At 38.2% G+C, this 23,429-nt stretch overlaps 1 protein-coding gene across 3 annotated transcripts in view; it reads left to right on the forward strand.

The window, feature by feature from the left end:
- The window catches only part of dlgap2b (discs, large (Drosophila) homolog-associated protein 2b), a 90,642-nt gene extending 79,898 nt beyond the window's left edge, over nucleotides 1-10,744 (forward strand). For all 3 annotated transcript variants that reach the window (XM_059513172.1, XM_059513173.1, XM_059513174.1), the window contains 3 exons: nucleotides 1,545-1,701; nucleotides 3,882-4,101; nucleotides 9,481-10,744. In XM_059513172.1, coding sequence (XP_059369155.1) covers nucleotides 1,545-1,701; nucleotides 3,882-4,101; nucleotides 9,481-10,307 — 1,204 coding nt within the window. In that variant the 3' untranslated portion in view covers nucleotides 10,308-10,744. The remainder of the gene's footprint in view (nucleotides 1-1,544; nucleotides 1,702-3,881; nucleotides 4,102-9,480) is intronic.
- The last annotated feature ends 12,685 nt before the right edge of the window (nucleotides 10,745-23,429 follow it).

Here is a 23,429-nt window from a genome sequence, read left to right on the forward strand (position 1 = left end):
CACTCCTCTAGCCCCAGCTGGCCCGCTTTGGCCCAAGGTTTTCGTCGGGCCAGAAAACCCTGGCCGTTGGCCCCGAGGAAGCCCTGGCGAAGCACAATCAAGCCCCGGAAGTGACAGTGGAAAAGCGACTGGCCCTGGCAAGCACTAGCACGCCCAGTTTAAGCTCGACAGTGGAAACACGGCTATTGACATTTTAGAGACTTATAATCATTTAGGTGCATGAAAGTAAAGCACCAGCATTGTGTTACTTTCTTGTTTTCAGTAATTTCAGTCTTATTAATTAGCTAACAACTAGGGAATTAATGTCTATTATTACAGGTTATTACATTACATATTACATATTATTACAGCCTTAAATCTCAGCTTCTGTTTTATTACATTACCGTGCTGTCTATTCAATACACATTAAAATACAACCTTCATGATATCTCAGAATAACTTGTGCAATAAGTACACTGATTTTGACTCTACAGTAGGTTAATATTTCATAAAAATTTAAATGAGAGGCACAAGTCTAGGCTGCTTTGTGTGGTGATAAAGAATAGTGAGATATTTGAGATTATGTACATTTTAAAAGTGAAGTGTATAATGTTCTGAATGCTTTAATTTGCAATGACCATTTAACCATCCAACCATTTAAAAGTTGATTAACATGAAAAGTTTGTTTGAGCATCCCAGAGAGCCAGACACAGCAACATTGGCTCAGTCTGTGGTGTTAGTTTGGGTATCAATGGTACAGTATCTATTTGCCAATCAATGGCAGACAGAGGAAAACTTGTTTGAAAACTGTCATTATTTTTATAATTATGTTTCAGAAATCACACACTTCAGTTTTAAGGATAAAGAACCAAGGTTATTCTTTTTCTTGTCATGAAAGTAGTTGAGAATTCACACATTAGCTGCTGATGAGAGAACGGAGGATAGAGGGAACGCTGTCAATGTTTGAGATGTCTTGGCAGTGAGGAAGTGTTAGAGGCTTCAAAAATGCCATCCTTTTTCACTTTCGCTCTTTCTCTCCTATCCATATGGTTGACTGATATTTCTGCTGACAGATAGTTGCTGTCTATGGTTTTGGATTGAGACTAGAAGCCCTGATAATGTGTGTACTGAGGCCTTGCTGTAACATGTCACATGATTTTTCCCACAACAGTTGCTCTTTGTTAGGAACATCATACCACAAATAATTCTTAGCAATAACCAATTTGGAAAAATAGTAGAAATAAGATGCATGATGCTCATTATTGTCCAAAAACAACCAATAATGTATGATTTTCCCTTTGCACCTCTGGAAAAATTGTTTGCTTGTCTCTTCATTTTGGTATGTATCTGTCTTCATATGTGGCTTATAAGTTTACATACTGAAAATGTCTTACATTTGGGTTCATGATGGCAAAGCTGTTAACAAAGTCACTTTATCTTAAATCATATCCTCTGAGTTTTCCAAAAGTTCACCACTGGTGGTTATTGCAGAGTGACCCTTCAAATCTAATACTGAATAGGTTACTCTTTAGCTATATTAGTTCTTGGTTGTTCCCTCCATTTAGCTCTGGCTACCACTTGCAAACAACGAGAGATATGCGCCCTCACCCCAGCGTGTCTCTGGACCCAGCAACCAACTTCAACCCTCCACAGTTTCGCTCCAGAAATCAGAGCTACATGCGTGCAGTCAGTACCTTCAGTCAGGCAAGCTGTGTCAGCCAGGTGAGTTCAACCACTCGCAACACCACATGGCAATGACACACAAGCACGGACTATCTACGTACAGTAAGTGGTTTCAAGCAGAGGGTTTAGTTTGAGATTCTCTGCTCTTTTCTTAGATTGTCTCTTGAGTTGTTTTGGATAGTAGGCTTTATGCAACCTTAAGTCGAATGCTCTATGATTAATTAAGTGGTTTTGACTGATAATTAGATGATCCAAGATTGTCCAAGTTGGTTTAGGTGGAACAGTTGAATACTTTTTCTTGGGTCTTGTACAGTCTGCTAGGTTATCTTTGTCAACCCTGTTGGAGTTGATGGATGACCTATGCAAAGCTAGTGAGGGACAGGTTGGGCTGATTAAATGTTTCAAAACCTAGTTAAATTTAGGGGTTTTAGATGGTTGACCAGGGTGAGTGTGATTTCACCAAGTACAACATGTCCCTGGATCAATATCATTGTTGATCCTGGAACAACATTCCAATCAACAAATCAGAATTAAGGGGTTTACCTTTCAGGAAATATCGGTTTTAGGCTTATGACTGGAATAAGGTTCTTTTACATCCTAGTTAATCAGCAATCATTTCATACTGATTTTAGGAATAAATTATGGGTAGGGTTAGGTTTTGGGTATGAATTGGATTAAATCTGTATTTTTGGACAGTAATGTTGATCAAGGATCAACAAAAGATGTTGATCCAGGAACATGTCTTGTCAAAATCATGGTGACCATTGACCAGCGTAACTATCTGCTGGTCAGGTAGAGAAAGACTGAGAAATTGAACTTGGTCAACCTGATTAAACTTTGTAGACATATTTGGCTAAACTACTGGAGATATTACACTGTTAAAAAGCCAGCTTGATTTGGGTGGCTAACCAACAAAGCTACCAGCAGGGTGGACTGAGGACAACTTCGGAGGTCATCTTGGTCAGCTGGGTTAGAATTGGTTGATCGCCTTGGCTAAGCAAGTGGGGGATATGTTGAGCTCATTAACTATATTCAAAAACTTGATTTTTGTGGTTTGTCCCCACTATAACCAACTGGCAGGGCCAGTGAGACCTAGTACCTGCCTGGTAAAAGCTAGTAGACCATAGTGGTTAAGCTAGTGGGGAATAGGTTGAGCTCATTAACCCAGCTTGACACAGGTTTTTGACCAAAATATCTACAGACTGGGTCAGGCCAAAGACAAATCGTGATGCCATTTTGGTCAACCAGATTAGAATTTGTAGCTTGCCTTGGCTAAGCAAGTGTGTAATATGTTTAGCTGATTAATTATTTTCCAAAACTCAGCTCAAAAAAGACCATCTTACTGGGCCGATGAGCCCCAGTACCTGATCAGCCTGGTTATAGCTGGTAGACCATCTTGAGTAAGCTGGTTTAGCTACTTGACAGTGTTCCAAAAATATTTTGAGCTAGTTGACCAAACTGAATTGTTTGTTTGTCCCGAGTTGTGGATGTATTTATTTAAGAACATAATGTTTTATCATGTTTGGTCAGAGAGACAATAACTTGATGTGATGTTACCTTTGTTAAATTCTGTTCATACAAGCCATTGTTAAAACAGGATGTCAGAAAGCTGAAGTCAAGTTCTGTTGAGCTGTGGTATTTCATGTGGGCTTTGGGTATGTGGCTTATTTTACTGGATTTTAATGATGGAGTAGGTTACAGTTGAGATGTTTTATGGAGGTTTTATAGAACATGCAAACTGTCAAGCACACTGGAAAATGTTTTAATTAGGGTAGAGAAAGTTTTCAAATTTGTGTTGTAGTTCTAAGGTAGACTTAAAAGCAGTAATTGAACAATTACATAGACTATATATCTTTTAGCTTCATAGTGTAGTTGATTTAGGAAAGTTAGCCATCTTATGCTCCGTGTATGAAAATCTCTGTTTTCTTGCTGTCTGCTGCTGTTGACTGTTTGTCTCATTTTCCCTCCGAAAGTTCTTCAAACAATCTGCTTTTCTTCATTTACCTATTATGAGATTATAATCCAGTTTGAAATGTTTTCTCTTATCTTGTTGCTTTTTGACATAAATCTACTGAGACGCTCAAGGTCGGAAATTGCCAGTGGTATATTCCTCCTGCTAACACTCCTTCATATTTACTGTGCAAAGGGGAAGAATCAAAGTGAGAAAGAGAAAGGAAGAGGAAAAATTAAGGACTGCTATTCCTGTTTTTGTCTCTCAGGTGAGTGAGACTGAGGTCAATGGCCAGTTTGAGTCAGTTTGCGAGTCCGTTTTTAGCGAAGTAGAATCCCAGGCCGTGGAGGCCTTGGACCTGCCTGGCTCTTTCCGCACTCGAAGCCACAGTTACCTGCGTGCAATTCAGGCTGGGTATTCCCAAGATGATGACTGCTTGCCTTCAATGACATCTTCTACTGTCACTTCAACTCTCAGATCCACAACAGGTAACCGTATGCCTCAAATCCCACCTGAGAGAGAGAGAAAGAAAAGGCTTAGAGCACATACCCGCCATACATTCAGCACATGCTGAACTACATACTCTGGCATACCTACATATGTACAGTGGGATTCCCATGTGCTTGAGAGATGACTGACTTGAATGTCGTTTCCGTCAGCCCCTGTCTGTTGTGTGTTTGCTTTATTGCGTCAGTGCTCCCCGAGTGTTGAGAGACGGTTGCCTGCAATTCCCTTTGCACGAGTCATGCGTCCTTTTCTGGGCTTCTGATTGGTTGGGTCCAGTAGTAATGACAGGCTAGACTGGGGGTCAGAGGGACTTAGGCAAAAACAAATCAGCACAAACTAGCACAGCTATCCAGAGCATGCAACACAACATGGACTAGGGTTTTCACGCAGCACAGAAAATCATGTTAAGGTTGGGCAGGAAGGCCAGTTTTAGATGTGTTCACAGTCCTGAAAAATGTGTGTATTTTCCAATCATCTAAATATTGAAATGGAATTAAAAAATACATATTTTGGTTTGGTTTGGTAAACTTGAAATGCTGTTTCAGTCCTGAATGCACAAAGCAAAGAATGTGAACTGCACAATCAGTTTTATTTGATATTATGTGTAGCATAAAACATCTAAATTAGTCCAAAAAAAATTCACAACGCTTCAGAAGTAAAATCAACATATTTACTTGAAAAACTATAGTGAAAATACATTTTTATTTTTCAACAAAATGAGCAATATGCACTTGTTTTTGAGTTCTCTCAGAATGATTTTTTTTTCTTTTAATTTTTACTAAATTCTAATATTAATGCTTAGTGTTTAAGCCCTAACATTTATTGAATATTAGATAAGCCAACCCCTCCTCATGGTTAAATGTATAAATTTATTTTATAGAAAATATTAGTTCATTTAAAAAAAAATAATAATATGTCTGTTAACCACTTAAGGGCTTGGTTTATTATTTTAATTATTATACTGCATTATATAAAGTAGAATATTTAGTAGAAAATAATAGAATATTTTCGCATTGAAAAAAAGTTTTTAAAAGTTTAATCGTAATATTGGATGTGAGCAATTTTTCTGTCACTGAGGTGAAATTTTGGTTGGTTTGTTAATGTGCTAATTGAATTATAATTTATCAATCTCTGTATGAATTCAAAAACTGGAGGTGAAAACAAATCCTATTATCTTAATCCAGTTTTAACATTAATCCTACTAATGAGTAATTTTCACAACCTGAATGGGTTTAGGAAGCCCTGACAGAGCAAGTGTGGAGGTTTTGTGCAGCACATACTCATGAGAAAGTGTGCATTGTGTGTCACAGTTTTCTTTGTGCAAGCAGAATGCCACCTCCGCACCCTGTCCCAACACCCCTGCTGTGTTCGGCGTACACATGGAGTAAAGCTATGAACCCTATTGAAATACCACAAAATGATGTCAAATGACACTAAAAATTATTTTTTTATTTTTTCAATATTTTTTTTTTTACATTTAAAAACCAAAATGTTAATTTATGTATGATTTGTTTGGTCACTCCAGTCAAACTCTGTTTCTTTTATTTAATGTGGGCTTCTTTGTGTTTGTTGTTCAAATTGGAGTTTGATTTGATTGGACCTTCATACTGTCAACAACTCATACTGACAATACACAGAGGACTCTAAGGAGAAAGGAGAGCTCTCCAATCCCACCGTCTCACTCTGCTGAAGTGCTTTCACCACATTTGGCTCTGTATGCAATCCCTGTCAGCTCAAGTCAACCGGCTGTAGGACAAAACCATTTTCTCAAAAGGATTTCATCCGCTATGTTTCACCTTGGAGGACTTCTTGTTTCAGCAGTCCTGTACTACTTTGGATTTACAAAGAGAACCATAGTTTGTGTACGTGTAGATCCTAAATTAGATGCTTTCTTTCCTTAAAGGCTTTTAAGAAAAAATTCAGATAATTGCTTGAGCTCTGGTATTGATGCTCTCTGGTTCTATAGTTAATTCAAAAGCAACGACTAATCAAAATAATGTTATCAAGCATATCCCATAAATTCACCAGTAGATGAAGCTAAATTTAGTTGCCGCTAAAATCATTGAGTAAGGTGTTGGGTGTTCTGTGATGGTGAAGAGGGAAGGTGGGCATCATGGCCCCTCGTTGGCCATCACAGGAAGGAGATCCAATGGGAAAAAGCAGCTGGAGAGATGCCTGTCACAGGTATTATAATGTCAACACGCATACATCTTTCAATGGATATGTGTGTTTTTGCACTGCCTTCTCAACTAAATCAGGATTAGACCTTTGAAAGACACATCTCTAAAGGTCAGATCCGGAGTTCAGGCGCCAAAGTAGCAATGCTTTTCTATAAAAGGCATTTCAAAAGTATTTGTTGATTACCACAAAAAAGAATTGTGATTATATATACAAATTAACCAAAAGAAAAAAGAAAGACGTACACTTACAATGAAAGTCTATGGGGCAAGATATTCTGGAGCGTTTAAAAGAACAATCGTGAAGATTTTTAGTGATATTATCACACTAGTGCCATGTTGACGTGTAAAGTTTAAGTGTTGTGGTGATGTTTTTGCAATACTTTGGATTTAGACTGGTGCAATGCCTGGCCCCATAGAAATCCATCGTAAGGGCAATAATATACCTTTAAATGCAATATTTGTTTATTTTTACAAACTGAGAGATGAGTTTAAATTCTGTGGTAATCGACATCACTTCACATACATTCTTAATAACTTTTATTTTTTTTAGTGGTTGGGTCACTTTTAACATTTCTGTTCATATTTATACCAACCTTGGCATCCTTGCAGAACAAACATGGCCAGCAAAATGCGGTTGGAAGTAAGAGCTGGTGTGGAAGATTTCAGCTGTGATGGACAGTGGGATTGCAATCTCTGCCTGGTGCAGCCCTCACAGAGGACTTTATTGGATCGTGTTTCTTCTTAATCCCGCCCCTATAATCTCCACATGGTCCAATCAGCTCGATAGATGGGCTTTTTAACATATTCAATAGGGTTCATATCTCCTTGCCTGAATGATTGCGTGACATTTTATTGCCTTTTCATCTTTTCTGTTGCACAAAAGCAAGACAATGCTTAAAATTAGCCTCCACATTTGCCAGAAAGTGCTGTGATTTGATAAAAGGTGGTTAATAACATTGAAATATTGTTTTTTATTGGTTATGCTGTGAAGAGATGGAAAGGCTGAACAGAGATGTTCTTTGACGTGAGTGAGAAGGCAGTGTAAACACATATCTGAAAGCTAAATGTATGTGAGTAAAAGAAAGTGAAACCCTGACAACACAATTTTTAACATGAACTCTTTCGTTAAACCAGGGGCGCTTCTAGCCTTTCATCTTTTTTGGATATAATTGGATAAAAAGTCTTTCTCTGGAGCACAATGTCATTTTCAAGTTGCACATGTAAGATCTGCTTTGTTGTTGACAACTGACAGCCATAATTTTGGTTCCTACAGAGGTAAATATCCTCCTCATCCAGTCTTATGAAATGTCCCATTCAGAGGCATAGCTACCAGGGGACCAGAGATTGAGAGGGGCCCAGAACATAGCCCCATAGCAAAATTATTCCCAGGGGACAGAATTCATAGCAACATCACTGATCCTACTATTATTTTGGTGTGACAAACTTCTGCGAATGATTCCAACCCAGGCTCATTAAAAATAAATGCATGTAGCACCGTTTCTGCAACACCAATATTACAGTACGTACCTCATTGCATGTCTTGCTGCAGATTTAAAAGTGAAATGTCCAGTGAGTGGTGCTAAAATACATGTTCAATACATGACCATAGCCACCTTTTATTACGTTGTTACTAGTAATGTAAAGATTAATCGCGAGTCGGTTGAAAATCGATTCAAATACATGATGATTCAAATCAGTTGAGATGCTAAACAAATTGCGAATCATTTAGGGGTAGGAGTTTATATAGACAGTACAGACCAAAAGTTTGGACGCACCTTCTCATTCAAGAGTTTTCTTTATTTTCATGACTATGTAGAATTGTAGAATTACAATTTTGTGAAAAAACAAAGATTATGAATCGAATCGAATCTTGAAATCAAAATCGTAAATCGAATCGAAACACGAGTTGAGTGAATCGTTACATCCCTAGTTGTTACAGGCACGTATTGCAGCATATGTATTACGTTGTAATAAAGTTAATGCAATAACATACACCCTACACCAATCCCAATTCTAAACCTACTAGATAGCATGTCGAAATTGTTTTGAAAGTCATAATATAATATTATGAAAAGAACTATGCGGAAATTATGCTTTCTTAATTGAAACAATGGCCCTGTAAATCATACTTTGTTGGAGGAAAACTGGAAACTGCAGAAATTCATACATATATATAAATATTTGAGTTTTGCAGAAAACGTAAGTAGGTACACGTGTTTTCAGTGTGCCTGGGTGGAACGATTCAGTGCATTAGTGAACTAAATCACAAACAATTTCAGACTTTTGCAAATTTGACAAGTTGCTTTAAAACAGATTAGCAAATTTCGCAACACTGATTCTAAACAGCTGAAAAAAACAACAACACATGACTTGATTGCTGAAATATTATCAGTGAAAATGATTTTCAAGGTGATATATATATCAATCCCATTAATACATAAGAATTTATCAGTAATATTTTATTTGGACAGAGTGGTATTTAACTTGGTCTCATGCCTCAGTAAAAAAGGTCTAGTGACGCATAAAAAACCTAGCAGATATTTGCTTGCTTCCTGTGAAAATCAAAAGAAAAAATCCACTAACCTGCAAGTAAACATTAATTGGAATTTCTTCCTCATCCATCTCATGTACAGTATAGTCTTGTTCTTCAGTCTCTCTCCATACACTATCAGAAAATAATGTTGAAAAGTTGTACCTTTAGGAGTACAACAGGGGTGCAACCCTTAAAATGACACATTTGTACCTTCTTTACTAGTACCTTAAAGTAATAATATGTATTAGAAGTATATGTATTCTATGTACTTAGAAGTATATACTCTTATGGTGCTATTATAATAAACTGGGGTAAAGAAGGTACGAGGGTGTCCCTTTAAGCGTACTGGCCTTGTGACAAGCTATTTTACCCCCTAGAGGTACGATTTTGGCCATTTGTATTTATTTGTAATTTTATTTATTTTTTTAATTTATGGAAGTGAACTTGATACATATGAAAGTTCCTGAATTTACTCCCAGGAACAAATGCAGTGTGCAATTGAAAATTGTGTGTACAGGGCATTTACTCACATACTGCTAACATGAGACTCAAGTGTTGACATTATTTAAAGTGAGAGGCTTCGCCGAATTCCTCACCTGTTCATCCCTTTGAATTTCCCTATGTCCATATTCAAATTTGTCTTCCAGAAGGGTATGATGCAATGGAGGGCACCTCGTTGCTAAATGAGGATATAATTGAGGACGATGATGGCGCCAGCTCCTCAGCTTATCAGGAAATCGAGCGGTTTGAAAGAGAAAACGCTGCACGTAGCCAACACAGCACCAGTTCCACGGTCACAGCTATCTCCATTCCTCCTACCTCCTCTCATGCCTACCGAGTCCCATGTCCGCCCCCGTCCCAGCCCCCACCAGATCCTCCCATCCCGCAGGCTATTCAGGCTTTCAAGGAGTCCGCAAACATGGTGGCTGCCTTCAACATGCAGTGGAAGGAGGAGATATCGGCGATGCGCTACGAGCTAGCGGAGCTGCGCAGGGATGTCTGCGGAGAGCTCAAGACTTTCAACAGCAACTTCTTTAATTTCACCCAGTGCTATAACATGTGGACCATGTGCCGGGAAGCTGCCACTGGCACCAGTTCCAGCACCAGCACCAGCGAGAGGGTGTCTGTTGGCGTCCAGACCGGCGCTAATGGTCTGGTGAGACAAAACACTGCAGACGCCTCAGTAATGTGTCAGCCAGAACCGGCTGCCTTCAACATTTTCGACCTGATGGAGCCTCCACGCATCGAGATCACTGAGGGAACTCCTGAAGGAACCACAGCCGCCAACAGCCCAACCAGTCCAGATAGGCCCACCACCGGCCCACCACTGTCAAAGCGGTTGGGACGGTCCAAACTGGACACTGGCAAGAAGAAGAACTGCAGTCGAGCAGATGGTCAAAGAAGTGCCAGCCTTGAACTCTGGTGCAGAAAGTACACTAGTGGACCAATGTCCTACTTATCTCTATCCTTCTGATCATTCTTATCACTGGAACAGACATTAACTTTGTTTCTGAATCAACACTGTACACCTGCATCCAGAGAAGAGCTTGTCCCTTTTCTCTTTTCAAAAAGATGATAGCTTCTCCAAAAGGAGAAGGTGTCGTTTTGGCATAATGGGGATAGTGTAGCTTTTCTAGATGGAACCATTTGCTGTGCTGGATCATAAATCTGTTTACATCACCACAGAAATGATTCATGAATGTCATTTGCATTGTAAGGAATGTCGCAATTGTCTGACTGTCACCATCAGTGTTTTGTCCAAGGCTAAAGCAGTTTTTGTGACAGAGGTGAATTACCTCACTGCTCAATCTGACCAAAAGAACTTATGAATATAGATGAAAGATGCAAAAAAAATTAACTTATACTTTTAATGTTTATCAGATAAATCAAAAACATTTAAATTCGGCAAATTCTTTCATTATACTACTTTGCATTGTTTTAAGTTAATTATTTTTCTGTTTTGTAGACAGGTGAAAATATGGAATACTGTTAACTTTAATGAGTTCAGTTGGTAGGCAATCCGCGTATCATTCGTTCATTTTTTAATTAATTGTTTTATATATATATATATATATATATATATATATTGAAAGTAGAAAAATTTGAAAACGGCTGCCTATTTTTTTTGGGGGGGAAACGAGAATTCAACTTAAATTTTAGTTTGTCATTCAGGGATAGAAAAATAAATAAACCGCTTGAATATTCAATTTCTACACGTGGGTGGGAATTTTACGCCCCTTTATGCTGATTGGTCAGCTGAAGCTCAAACTGTGCTGTCATCAGTTCTTCCACAGTATCACGCAGCAGAATAATAGTCCTCCACTGCTGCAGTTGTACGGATTCTTAACAAATTTATTTAAGTGCCCAGCTGATGCAAAGAATAGAATTTATAATCTACACAGAAGAAAGCCCTGTCTAGACTCTCACTGTTTGATGCAAAAAGATAAAATGTAGTTGCAAGAAATGCGTTAAGAATCCTGCAGCAGTGAAGAACTATTATTCTGCTGAGTGATACTGCGAAAAAACTGATGATGGCACAATTTGATCTTTGGCTGACCTACGAGCAGAAAGGGACATTTAATTCCCTCCCATGTGAATATTCAAGCTGTTACTTTCCTTAAAAAAAAAAAAAAGGGAGCCATTTTTATTTTTTATTTATTTCCTTCAATACTAAATCAAAAAACGAATGATACACAGACCGGTAGGCCAACATGAAAGGCTAATTTGGATTCTTATACATTCCTAATTAAGTTTTATTTGAGTATAATAACTTATATCAAGATTAATATTAACGGTTGTGCTACAACATAAATGGTCAAATCTAATGTGAACTTTGAAACGACTGTGTGATTGCTATCAAGTTGCTACTTAAGAACTACAACAATTATCTGTGTACATGCTATATTAACTGCTATGCACTTACATTTACTAAATTTATTATTTTATACAAAGCACTTTCAATTACATTGACAAAAATACCTGCATGTAATAACATATGTCATTACACCGTTATAACAGTGTAACTGCTACACGTACACAATAGCAGCAAAAGAGTTTTGCAACACAACATGAACACAATAAGTGCATTGTTGAAAATTTGAAAAAAAGCTCCTTTAGGGCTACAACAGCTTGTCACTGGGACAGTAGCCTCGAAAGGACACTTTTGTACCTTCTTTACCATTTCTTTACCGTACCATTAAAGTACACATTACTACCTTAAAGGTTTTACTACTTACTACTCTAAGGTACTAATGTGCACAATTTAGAGGGTAAAAAAGACACTAAGGTGTCCCTTTGAGGCTACTGTCCCAATGACAAGCTGTTGTACCCAAAAGGAACTATTTTGGTGCATTTTGTCCTAACAGTCCTTAATGGACCACCATTTATGGTCTTATGTAGCAACTTTTCAAAGTTTAAAAAATCACATTTGAACCGTGACTCTGTAATTTATGTTGTAGAACAATATATTTTAACTTATTTGACAATAAAATCATCTCTTCTAAAAGCCTTTTAAAGGAAACCCATTATATCGGCCTGAACAGCAAACTGAACAGCTCTATAGCGGTCACGCAACGCTTTTGCTTTTCATGCCAAATTAATTTGATGAATCATGCACAGTAGTCATGTAGAGCTGTTGGTTCTCAGTTTCCCAGGAGAGTCACATGTGGATTTAAAGAAGTCAAGAAATTTAAATAAATCTAAAGAAATTCAAATGGTATTTTAACTTAAGCGTAAGCCCTTACCATATTTACTGTAACTCTGCATCTGTGGTGTAATTACTAGCTAGCATATATAGAAAGCATCTGTGGACTATTTACAAAGTAGTGCTGAGTGGTACATCTTTTAATTATTGAAGTACTTTAATCAAGGATGGAAAAGGAAGCGATTTATTTCACTGAACAATACAAAAATGGGTGCCCCTATCAATTTCAGATTCCTCTATAAATGCCTTTGACTCCCATAATCCTAAAGGTGTAGTTCCAGCTGTGCAAAGTATCAGTAGTTAATCATTACAGATGTTAAATCACTATTATTTTAACACGTTAGACCAGATAACAGAGTAAACATTCGTTATGCTTTGTACTAAATCATAACCAATAACATAGCTCTTTAAAAGTGTCTGATTAAAGTTGTAATTGAATCACAGTCTAGATATATAATGTCCCTTTTATAAATGTGATATGTATATATGTGTTAAAACCATTTTAATTGTGTTAGTAATAAGTCAAGGAGACCCACATAACAAAATATTTGAATAATTTCATAATTTCCTGAATATGACCTGATTACCACAACTTTCCACAAATTAAACACAAATTAAAACAATTCTACAGTGTACAATTCTCAATTACAATACCGATAAGTCCTAACTACGATTATGGACTCATTTTACGACTAGACTGACTGTTATTTAGTATTAAATATCAAATCAGGTAATGGCATTTAAAAAATTGCATTGTTAGCTGCTTTTCTGAAACTATGAATTTAGTTTTGGATTATATTGCATTTATATTATTTTATATTAATTAGTGCACTACAACTTATGTTTCATGATTACATGCACAGGCTTCTTGTATACTGGAAATACAGTAATTTTATTTCAATATTTCACTGCATTTGATAGTGCGCAATATTACAGCTTTTGCAGAATTCTGTTGCTCCTCTTCACTCTGTTAATTAAATATATAATGTAAATGTTATGTAATAAAGGTAATATTTATTTAAAATATTAATTTATTAATATAAATCCCCCAATGCAAATCGTTTTTTCTACATAGGCATTTATAGAACAATTGCAATCTGAATTATAGTAATGAAAATCTATCGCTCAGCACTACTGTAGTTTTGTACTTCACAAAATGAATTACTCCAGTTTTTCTCATAAATGTTCTATAACTGTTACCTTGACTCCCACACACACTCACAAACTTAATGATTTATTTACTTAAATTAAGAATATAAAATTCAAAACAGATGCTGTATCCCCCTTTCTATTATGTTTCATTTTTTGGAGGATTTGTCCTAATCAACTAGTCCAATGCCCTGGATACTAATTGTGCTTAATTTTCCATTTTAAGTGACTTGTTCTGTATTTAAGGGACCATCTGAATTTGTCTCCACAGGACACACACAGCATGTGGAACCTATATGTACCAAATGTGCATACACGGAAAAAAGAAAAAGAAAAAAGAAAATGTTAAATCAAATATTTTAATCAAATCATGTAATCAAATCTATCTATCTATCTATCTATCTATCTATCTATCTATCTATCTATCTATCTATCTATCTATCTATCTATCTATCTATCTATCTATCTATCTATCTATCTATCTATCTATCTGTTTGCTTTCAGGACATTCAATCTCCATGTGCCACCATAATAAAAAAAAAAAAATGAGACACTGTGACAATTATTGAAAATTACATTTATGCTCCATATAGTAAGCAGAGCAAAATATACATTATGTTAAAAAAATATAAGATGAACATTCCTGAGCACAATATATTTTTATGTACTAGGTTTAAGTAGTTTATTTAGAACAGAGGCTATATGAAACTATTTTGTTTACTGAAAATAAATATCACCATGCCAACGTTTAAGGCAATATTTGTCTGTTAAAAATTAAGTTCATTTTAAGGCACTGAAGAGAAGAGGAATAAAAGCCACTTCTGAACTAGTGTGATTTTAAGAAACGTTGGTAGAACTTTTTTTGTTAGATTCCATTTGTTGTTGCAGGACCACTTCTTTTATATATAAAACCATAAAACAATTTAGAGTATCATACACCATTATGTCAGTACAATTATCACAGTGTAAAAGATCGATTTAATATACAGTATTACCATATAACGCATTTATTGAGATCTGCCTGTGTTTAGGCATGTTCCCATTTGAGTGGTAACAAATGTTTTCATTCTTAACTATCAAAAGTAATTTCACAAATATTCAAGCAGTAAGACATATCTTCATTTACACTGAGTAAATTATGAAATACACTATTTTTGATCATGGATTTTAGTTTCAAACTTTAAAAATACCAATTTAAAAAATAAATAAGATCAACCAACATCATCCATCCAACTATCCACTGAAACCATCTTAAATCCATGAACTCTAAGCCTAGCCAGTGATTTGGCATTAAAGACACTGTCAACTGCCCTTGCTCCTTTTGCAACGCACAGAGTGGCACGGTTTGAATGTACTGACACCGTCCGCACTAGTGATGTATAATTATGAACTCATCAATCTGTGGGAGGGCTCTTGCTGATGTGTGTCCTGTTACACATGGGAGATATTGATTTATATAGTTTAACTGATCTGACAGTTGACATAATTAAATAGTATGAGATGATAGCCTACAAATATTACAATTATTTTACCAATGCTTAATGAATGGACGCTTTTGTTTGTTTGTTTTGCTGCATTAAAGGGATAGTGCACCCAATCCTGAAAATTATTTCTGATCGGTTATTTAGTCAACCTTACTTTGTCTCAAACCTACATGACTTTATTCTAAGCGTAAAATTATCTATCTATCTATCTATCTATCTATCTATCTCTCTCTCTCTCTCTCTCTCTCTCTCTCTCTCTCTCTCTATATATATATATATATATATATATATATATATATATATATATATATATATATATATATATATATATGTATATGTATATGTGTGTGTGTGTGAACTGTTTTGTCCATTTCATGAAACAACTTGATTGTCAGATCCAAACAACTTTTGTGATGTAAGAAACATGTAGGAATGACATGAGGTTGAACTAATGATGACAGAATTGGGTGAACTATCTTTTAAATTAGTGACAATATATTGTTTGGGCCTCTTAACTTGCTTTGTCTTTATAGAGAATTTTGCCTCATCTTTTTATTCTGTCAGCTATATGAGATTCACATTGAAAAACAGTGGCAGAATGTCTGGGGAAAATGTATGGATTTTAAATGTATAAATTGATCTTCTGTTATTATATTCTAAATGTCCATAATGTGGAAATCTATGATATGCTGTTTCATGATGAGCTTTATCCAAGGAAGGGGTTTTAGCCATAAGAAAACTGCTAAAAGGCAACCATGTAATGTTAAAGAAATTATATGATGGATTATATTTTTGTGGTGCAAGAACGACCTAGAAACTGTTATTCAACAAATAATTTATTGGTTTAGGCTTATTACTCATGTTACTCATTGATACATACAATCAAAGTCAATCTTTTATTCCCTCAGAGGTGCAATAGACTGATGAATTGCTCCCGTTTTCATTTGTTTTTGATTTGCTAAGAGACATGTTCAGGGAATGGAAAGATGTTTTTTAAAGGTGCTGAAGATATCGCAGATGTTCTCACGATCTTCATTCATTCTATGCAAGTCCTTTGTTTATCTGTACCTGTCACTGGCATGTGTCGATTTCATTTTAAATGAAGCCCTTGGATAATTTTTGACAAACCTTGCATGAATCTCAGGCATTTATTGTAACCTCTCCCCCCCACCCCCCCCCCCCCTTTTTTTTTTGCTTTTGCTGTTGCTATTCTGTTGTTATAAGTAATTGCATTTGTTTGTTATGCATATAACAATACTGTTTCAAAGTAGCAGCTTCAAGATTTTTTTTTTTTTTTTTTACAATCATCAATACAGTAAGTCAAGACAATTATGTAAAGTATGGTTATAAACGAATAAGGCAATGTATCCTCTGTATCTGTGAAATTTAGATACCATGATGATGATTTATTGGAATAATAGGATTTAATGGGATCACCAAAAACCAGAAAAGGAACTTAAAAATGTAGCTTGCTTATAATTTAATACCAAAACTACCATGAAATCACACTTCCCCTCTATTAACAGATGTTACATTTGTCCAAACTATATTATTTATATGAGTGGAGTTCTAACAATATGGCTATCAAGATTAGGAGGATTAAATGCTCTTTATTTTTAGACCAATTGGAATGAAAAATGAAATGAAAATGCTGTCCTCATCTGCTCACCCTTGTCTTATCCCAAACCTGTATTACTTTCATGTTCCCCTTTAACCGAGTTTTTGGAATGAATTGAGACTGAGTTAATCATGACTTTTTTTTTTTGAAGTCCTTTAATGTTTCAAAACTTGTTATATGTGCTTCTCTTTCCAAATTAACTGTGATTTTTTTTTCTCAGTGTAAACATGCCTTATGTACTATCTTTCTTTTCAGAGATATATATATAAATTAAATTATTATCAGATATGACATGGATTGTGCAGGTATTTATCAATCATTGGACATCAGAATTTCATGTGGGATCATAGCTACACTGCTGTGCTCAAAGAAGTATTTAAAAGAAAAAAAAAGTGAACCATTTTGAAAGTATGTATCTTCTATAAGCAAACATATTAACATAATAGGCAGGGTTCAAAAACACAAATAAAAAGAATATTACAAATTCATACACCTCTCGGACCCTTTAATTTACAATTATTTAACCACATACATAGTCTTTTGCAAATATGTCATTAACATGGACATCAACTCTAGATTGGAATTCTAGAATTAATAAAAGGAAAAGCCCTTACAATACCCCAGCCTGAATGATATGCTACCATTTTTAATCATACATCTGTAACATCCTTTGAAATTCTCGAAAACTAATGTATGAATAAATTTGTGGCAGAAGCAAATTTTTTATGATCATAATTAAGTTTAAATTGTGAATATTGTCTGTATATTTTAGTTGCTGCATATTTTAAGTACTGTTGATGAAGTTTAGTTGTATAGCTTCCTAGAAAATGCAACTTGAGTTCATGAGGGGAAAGGATTTTGCTATAAAACAATGTTCCTCTTTAGGAACTTGAGCTGCATCCAAAAACGCTATGGGAACGCCCCCAGCATGACCACCCTCTGAATCACATGTGTAATTAGTCCAATGATGCAATGACGTCGAGACGTCACAGGGCGGGTGAGGTCATCGACCTGGAAGCTTAAAAGCATGTATGCTGTAGTCGGCATCAGCATTCTGTCATCCTGCAAGCGCTCTGTGTGTATAAATTATCAGTCTGTCTTGTGAGTCTTATTTGGTGTTGTTTGACCACAATAAACTTCACTATGTCTTAAGCAAGTACTAAGACAAAACATAAGGGTGATAGCAGATCACGTTTCAGATGGGGTGTTCCTCCCTGCCTGCGCTACATTACGAGCGGGGATACACAGAGTCTGTGAGTGGTCTGCTTGCCATTGAAGCATGTGGAGTCGGCTCTCCAGGGAGAGCATTGTGAGGTGCTTCCTCTGTGTAAGCTTCACTCCCGGAAGGCTCTTTGAGGAGGAAGCCTTCACCAGCATTCCCCATGGTGCTAGCCTTGGCGGAGCGGAGCGGCAGCTGCACTCGTGGGGTTCACAAGCGGATCTGGCAGAGGGAATAGAGACAGGCGCTACATCCCCACCCGCTAGATCCGACACCTCCTACCTGAGATCGGAAGCCCACTCCGTGGTTTCATCCCCCTGAACAAAGGGCTTGATGCTGCACCTCTCTTCCTCTCTTCCTTGAGTAGGTTGATGTGGAGAGCCTCAATGACGCTCCTCATTCGCCTCAGTATGAGGAGCTTTTGGAGGTGGTGACTCATGCAGTAGCCAGATTAAACATCGAGTGGCCCACTGAGAAGCAGACTGAGCTGCAGGAGAGCAAATTAGATGAGTGTTTTCTGCATACCAGGCCACCACCTCCACGCTGGGCCTGCCTTTTTCCCCTGATCTCCATGCTAAGGTTTTGAGAATGTGGGTTTGGCCATTCTCAGCCCGCCTCTTCATCCTTGTCTCAGATTACTATGGCAATGTGGGGGGATTGAATGAGTGCGGTTACAGAGCAATGCCCCAGATGGAACGGATGCTTGCGAGCTACTTGTCCTCTGGTGTGGCATCGTCTCTGAAGGCTCCGGCGCTGCCCACAAAGCCGCTATGTACAACATCAGTGCTGGTGGTTAAGGGATGTGCGGCAGCGGGTCAGGCTGGTCAGGCTGGTTCGTGTCTGCACACTATGGCAGTATTACAGGCATACCAGGCTGACCTGCTCAAGGATTTAGACCAGGGACAGGAGATCATGTCTGAGAATATCTCTGAGCTGAGAAGGACCACTGATCTCTCCCTCCGCACCACCAGAAAGACCGCTCGTTCCAACGGGAGGTCCATGGCAGCAATAGTGGCAGCAGAGAGGCATTTGTGGCTGACCCAGTCATATATGAGAGGAAAAAGACAGGGTCTGTCTCATGGAAGCCCTTCTTGCGTCTTTTGGCCTGTTCAGCGATGCCTTCTCTTCCGCCTGGGAACATAGCGTAGCTGAGAAGCTTGCTACATTTTCAGAGGTCTTTACAGCAGTTAGATAGGCTGTTCCCTGCCGGTACACTGCTCCAGGGCACCGATTGAGCTCCCCCTATTACACCAGAGGTAAGTCTCAAGAGACTGATTCCCTTAGTAGACTATTTAGCAGTGTGGAAACTACTGGCAAATGTGTCTCAGTGAGTCCTTCACATGATAGAAAAAGGCTATTGTATTCAGTTCGGCTCTTCTCAATTCAACAGGGTCGTTCCGACTTTGGTCGGCTCCGAGCAGACATTGGTAATGGAACAAGAAGTGAACACTCTGATGAGAAAGGACACCATCGAGGTGGTCCTTCACGAGAGAGAGAATACGGTTTCTACAGCTGGTACTTCATAGTTCAAAAAAAGGATGGGGGTTTAGCGATTTTCATGCAACTGACGTTCAAGATGTGTTTCTGATCAGGTCCGAGGACTGGTTTGTCACAATAGAGCTAAAAGACGCCTACTCCAAGAAAAGTGTGCTTTCTCCATTACAGAGAACCACTTATCTGGGTGTGGTGTGGGATTCCACCACGACTCAGGCACGTTTGTCCCGTGCTCAAATGAGAGGGAAAGAAGGCCATATACTCACTGTCAAGCAGTTTCAGAGGCTGCTGGGTCACGGTTGACATCCTGTCAAGTCAGGGGCCGAAGCCTGGGGAGTGGATACTTCACCCTAAAGTGGTGAAGCACATATGGAGAGTTTTTGACCAGGCTCAAGTGAAACTCTTTGCAACTCAGTCGACATCGCAATGGCCCCTGTGGTTCTCTCTGACTCATCTAGCTCCTCTGGGACTGGATGCTATGGTGCAAACTTTGTCGAGGCTTCATCTGTACACTTTTCCTCTGATCGCTCTGCTCCCGGGAGTTCTGGAGAGAGTATGCTGTGACGGGGTCTTTCTACTGCTAGTAGCCCCATTCTGGCTCGGCCGAGTATGGTTATCAGACCTGATTTCACTCCTGGACTGCTCTCAATGGGATTTCCTCTCACAGGCAAGGGGTATGATAATTTATCCCTGCCCGGAGTTGTGGAAACTGTGGGTGTGGCCCCTGAGGGGGCACAGCTCATAGCTTCTGGTTTCTCAACTGAGGTTGTTGAGAACATCCTCCAACCCAGAGTTACCTCTACGAGGAAACTGTATGCCCTGGAGTGGAAACTTTTCCCTTCATGGTACAGAGACTGCCAACTCGATCCAGCTTACTGCACATTTGTTACAGTTCTGGAGTTTCTTCAGGCCCAATTCTCTGCAGGGTACATCCACTCCACCTTAAAAACTTATGTTAGTGGCCATTGCAGTCTACAATTCCCCTGTTGGTGGCCAGTCAGTGAGTAGACACTCCCTAGTGACACGTTTCCTCCACGGTGCACTGAGGTCCCCCGTACGGTCCTGTGTTCCCCCGTGGGATATGGCTGTGGTGTTAGAAGCTCTCTGTACAGCTCCTTTCGAGCCCATTGAAGAGATATCTGATCGACATCTCACAATTAAGTCTGCCTTTCTTCTGGCTATTTCCTCTCTGAAGAGAGTTGGGAAAATCCAGGCCCTCTCAGTGGCCCCTTCTCATCCTGACTTAGTGCCCGGGATGGCCAAAACATTTCTTTACCCTAGAGTAGGGTATCTCCCCAATGTTTCCTCTTTCATGCCAGTGTATAGTACTGTAGGCTTTCTGTTCTGTCCTCCTCCCTTCAGGGAGCCTGGCCAGCAGGATCTTAACTGTATGCGTCCAGTTCAAGCACTGGACATGTACATCCACCGAGCTGCCCTATGGTGAAGGGTGGACCAACTGCTCTTGTGCTATGGTCCCCCCAAGAGGGCTCTTCCTTCTACAAAGCAGACCCTCAGTTGGTGGATAGTTGATGCCATTACTATTGCCTATGAGTCCTTTGTTCTCCCCTCTCCGATGGGAGTCAAGTTAGAGCTGTAATCGGGCCTTAAAAGTTAGGCCCGACAGGACCCGAGCCCGACAGGTTTCGGCCCGAGCCTGACAAGTACATTTTGATTGACAGCTGTTTAAAAGCCCGAACCCGTTTACAGCCCGACATTATTCAAATGTTCGCACACACACATCTCTTTTTCCTTTTGTCAAGAATGAGTCATTTATACATGTTTTTAACATAATTCATAACTAACCACTTGGAAGTTGGAATAAAGAAATAAAATAAGTCCTCTGTAACATCGTAACATGTCAGCACTCTAAACAGTCATAGGCTCATTTAGCCTATAAATAGACCAACGCACAAATAAAAACAAGTCTTTTTAACAAATTAAATTAAGATACATTTTTTTAAATTAAGATGGGTATTTGGCAATAACGAAATTAAGATAAAGGCTCCGCCGGATTTGCTTCTCCACTAGCAGCTGACATTTAATATTAGTGTATACTCTGTCCACATTATGCATTTAAGACTCAATGAATATTTAGTTATCATTTGAAAAACCTTTACTCACAGAGATTAGACTAAGTCTAAAATGATTGAATCCACTGTAGATGTCTTGAGCCCGTTCCTGCGCTCACTGATGGTGTGTCATTATTCACTCATTATTCTCATTATAAATATGATCAAAACTTTTCCACACCTCAGACTTTGCTTTAGTTGCTGGTGCAACCAAAACGTAATCGCCAGAGACAAGCCTCCGTTACACCTACTCAGCATCCATTTTCACATCTTTCTCGCGCTAATCGAAACACATCACATGACCGCTCGTTTACCTTGCAAACCGGAGGTACCTCGCAAACCGGTAAGATGATAGAAATGAAGCCCGAACCCGTCGGGTCCCATTGGGTCCCGTCGGGTTCGGGCAAAGATCTTCAGCTCTAAGTCAAGTCTCATTCTTTGAGAAGTATGGCGGCCTCAAAGGCCTTTCTGGCAGGTGTATCAATGCAGGACATCTGCAACGCTGCAGGATCGTCCATGCCACTAATGTTCGTGAGGTTCTATGTCCTTGACATGCGAGCCACTCCAGGCTGTTCTGTTCTCTCATCCTAGTACACACTAGGCAGGGATTTGTCAGTCTGACGGCGTGGGCAGCTCATTCCCATTTCGTTTTCGGACGCAGCTTGAGTTCCTGAAGGGGAACGTACCAGGTTACACATGTAACCATGGTTCCCCGAACGGAACGATATATTGCGTCTCGAAGCCTCTCTTCCGGCATCCCTGCCAGTGCTTGCTTCATTCCTAGAAGCTGACACCAGCTCCACCACACATGCTTTTAAGCTTCCTGGTCAATTACATACCACCCATGACGTCTCGCCCTTCCATTGGACTGATAACACATGCGATTCAGAGTGTGGTCATGCTCGGGGTGTTCCCATAGCGTTTTCGGATACATCGTCTCATTCCCTTCAGGGAACCATGGGTAAATCATGCGTAACCTGGGACGTTTCCCATTAATGTAAGAATATAAATGATAACATTTCTAGACAAAGCATTAGTTACAGACTTCTTTCACAAATTTTCTGAAAATATACTCACACTCAGGTCATCCAAGATGTAGATTTATTTTTTTTTTTTTTTAAATATGAGCAGATCTCAAGAAATTTAACTTTACATCACTTGCTCACCAAGGGATCCTTTGCAGTGAATGGGTGCCATCAGAATGCTGTCCAAACAGTTGATAAAATCATCACAATAATCCACACAACTCCAGTACATCAATTAAATGATATTCCTTTAAAGCTTTGCATTTTGGCAGTAAAACTGAAAAAAAAAAAAACTATTTGCCAAGTTCACCCAAAATCTAGAATTTATAATTTCAGTGTTTACTTTTTCTGTTAGAATTTATTATTATTATTATTATTTTGTTAAATTTGTGCATTTTACATGTTTAGGCAGAATTTCACAGAATAAAAATGGCTTGCTAGATTCATGATGACAGATCCAACACTTGATTTGCAAAAATTATTAAAATATGTAAAAAAAAAAAATGGAATTATAATATCTTAATCAGTTAGTATGCAATTCTAAAAATAAATAAATAAATAAAATAATAGCATATGCATATCACTTACAGTAATGACCAATAAATGAAACATCCAATTTTATTTACTTTATACAAATTTGTAACTTTTTTTATTTATTTTATTTAGTCATTTATGTCATAATGTATAAAGCATTACATTTTAAGAAATTAGTATAAGTTTTTTATTTATCTTTTTATTTATCTTTTTTTTTTTTTTGCCCAAATACTGTATTCTAGCTTCTTGCTGTAGTTTAGTACACTAAAAGCACCTGCAGTAAATTCTTTGTGAATTCGCC

This window comes from Carassius carassius, chromosome 27 (assembly GCF_963082965.1).
Source record: "Carassius carassius chromosome 27, fCarCar2.1, whole genome shotgun sequence".
NCBI classification, from domain to species: domain Eukaryota; kingdom Metazoa; phylum Chordata; class Actinopteri; order Cypriniformes; family Cyprinidae; genus Carassius; species Carassius carassius.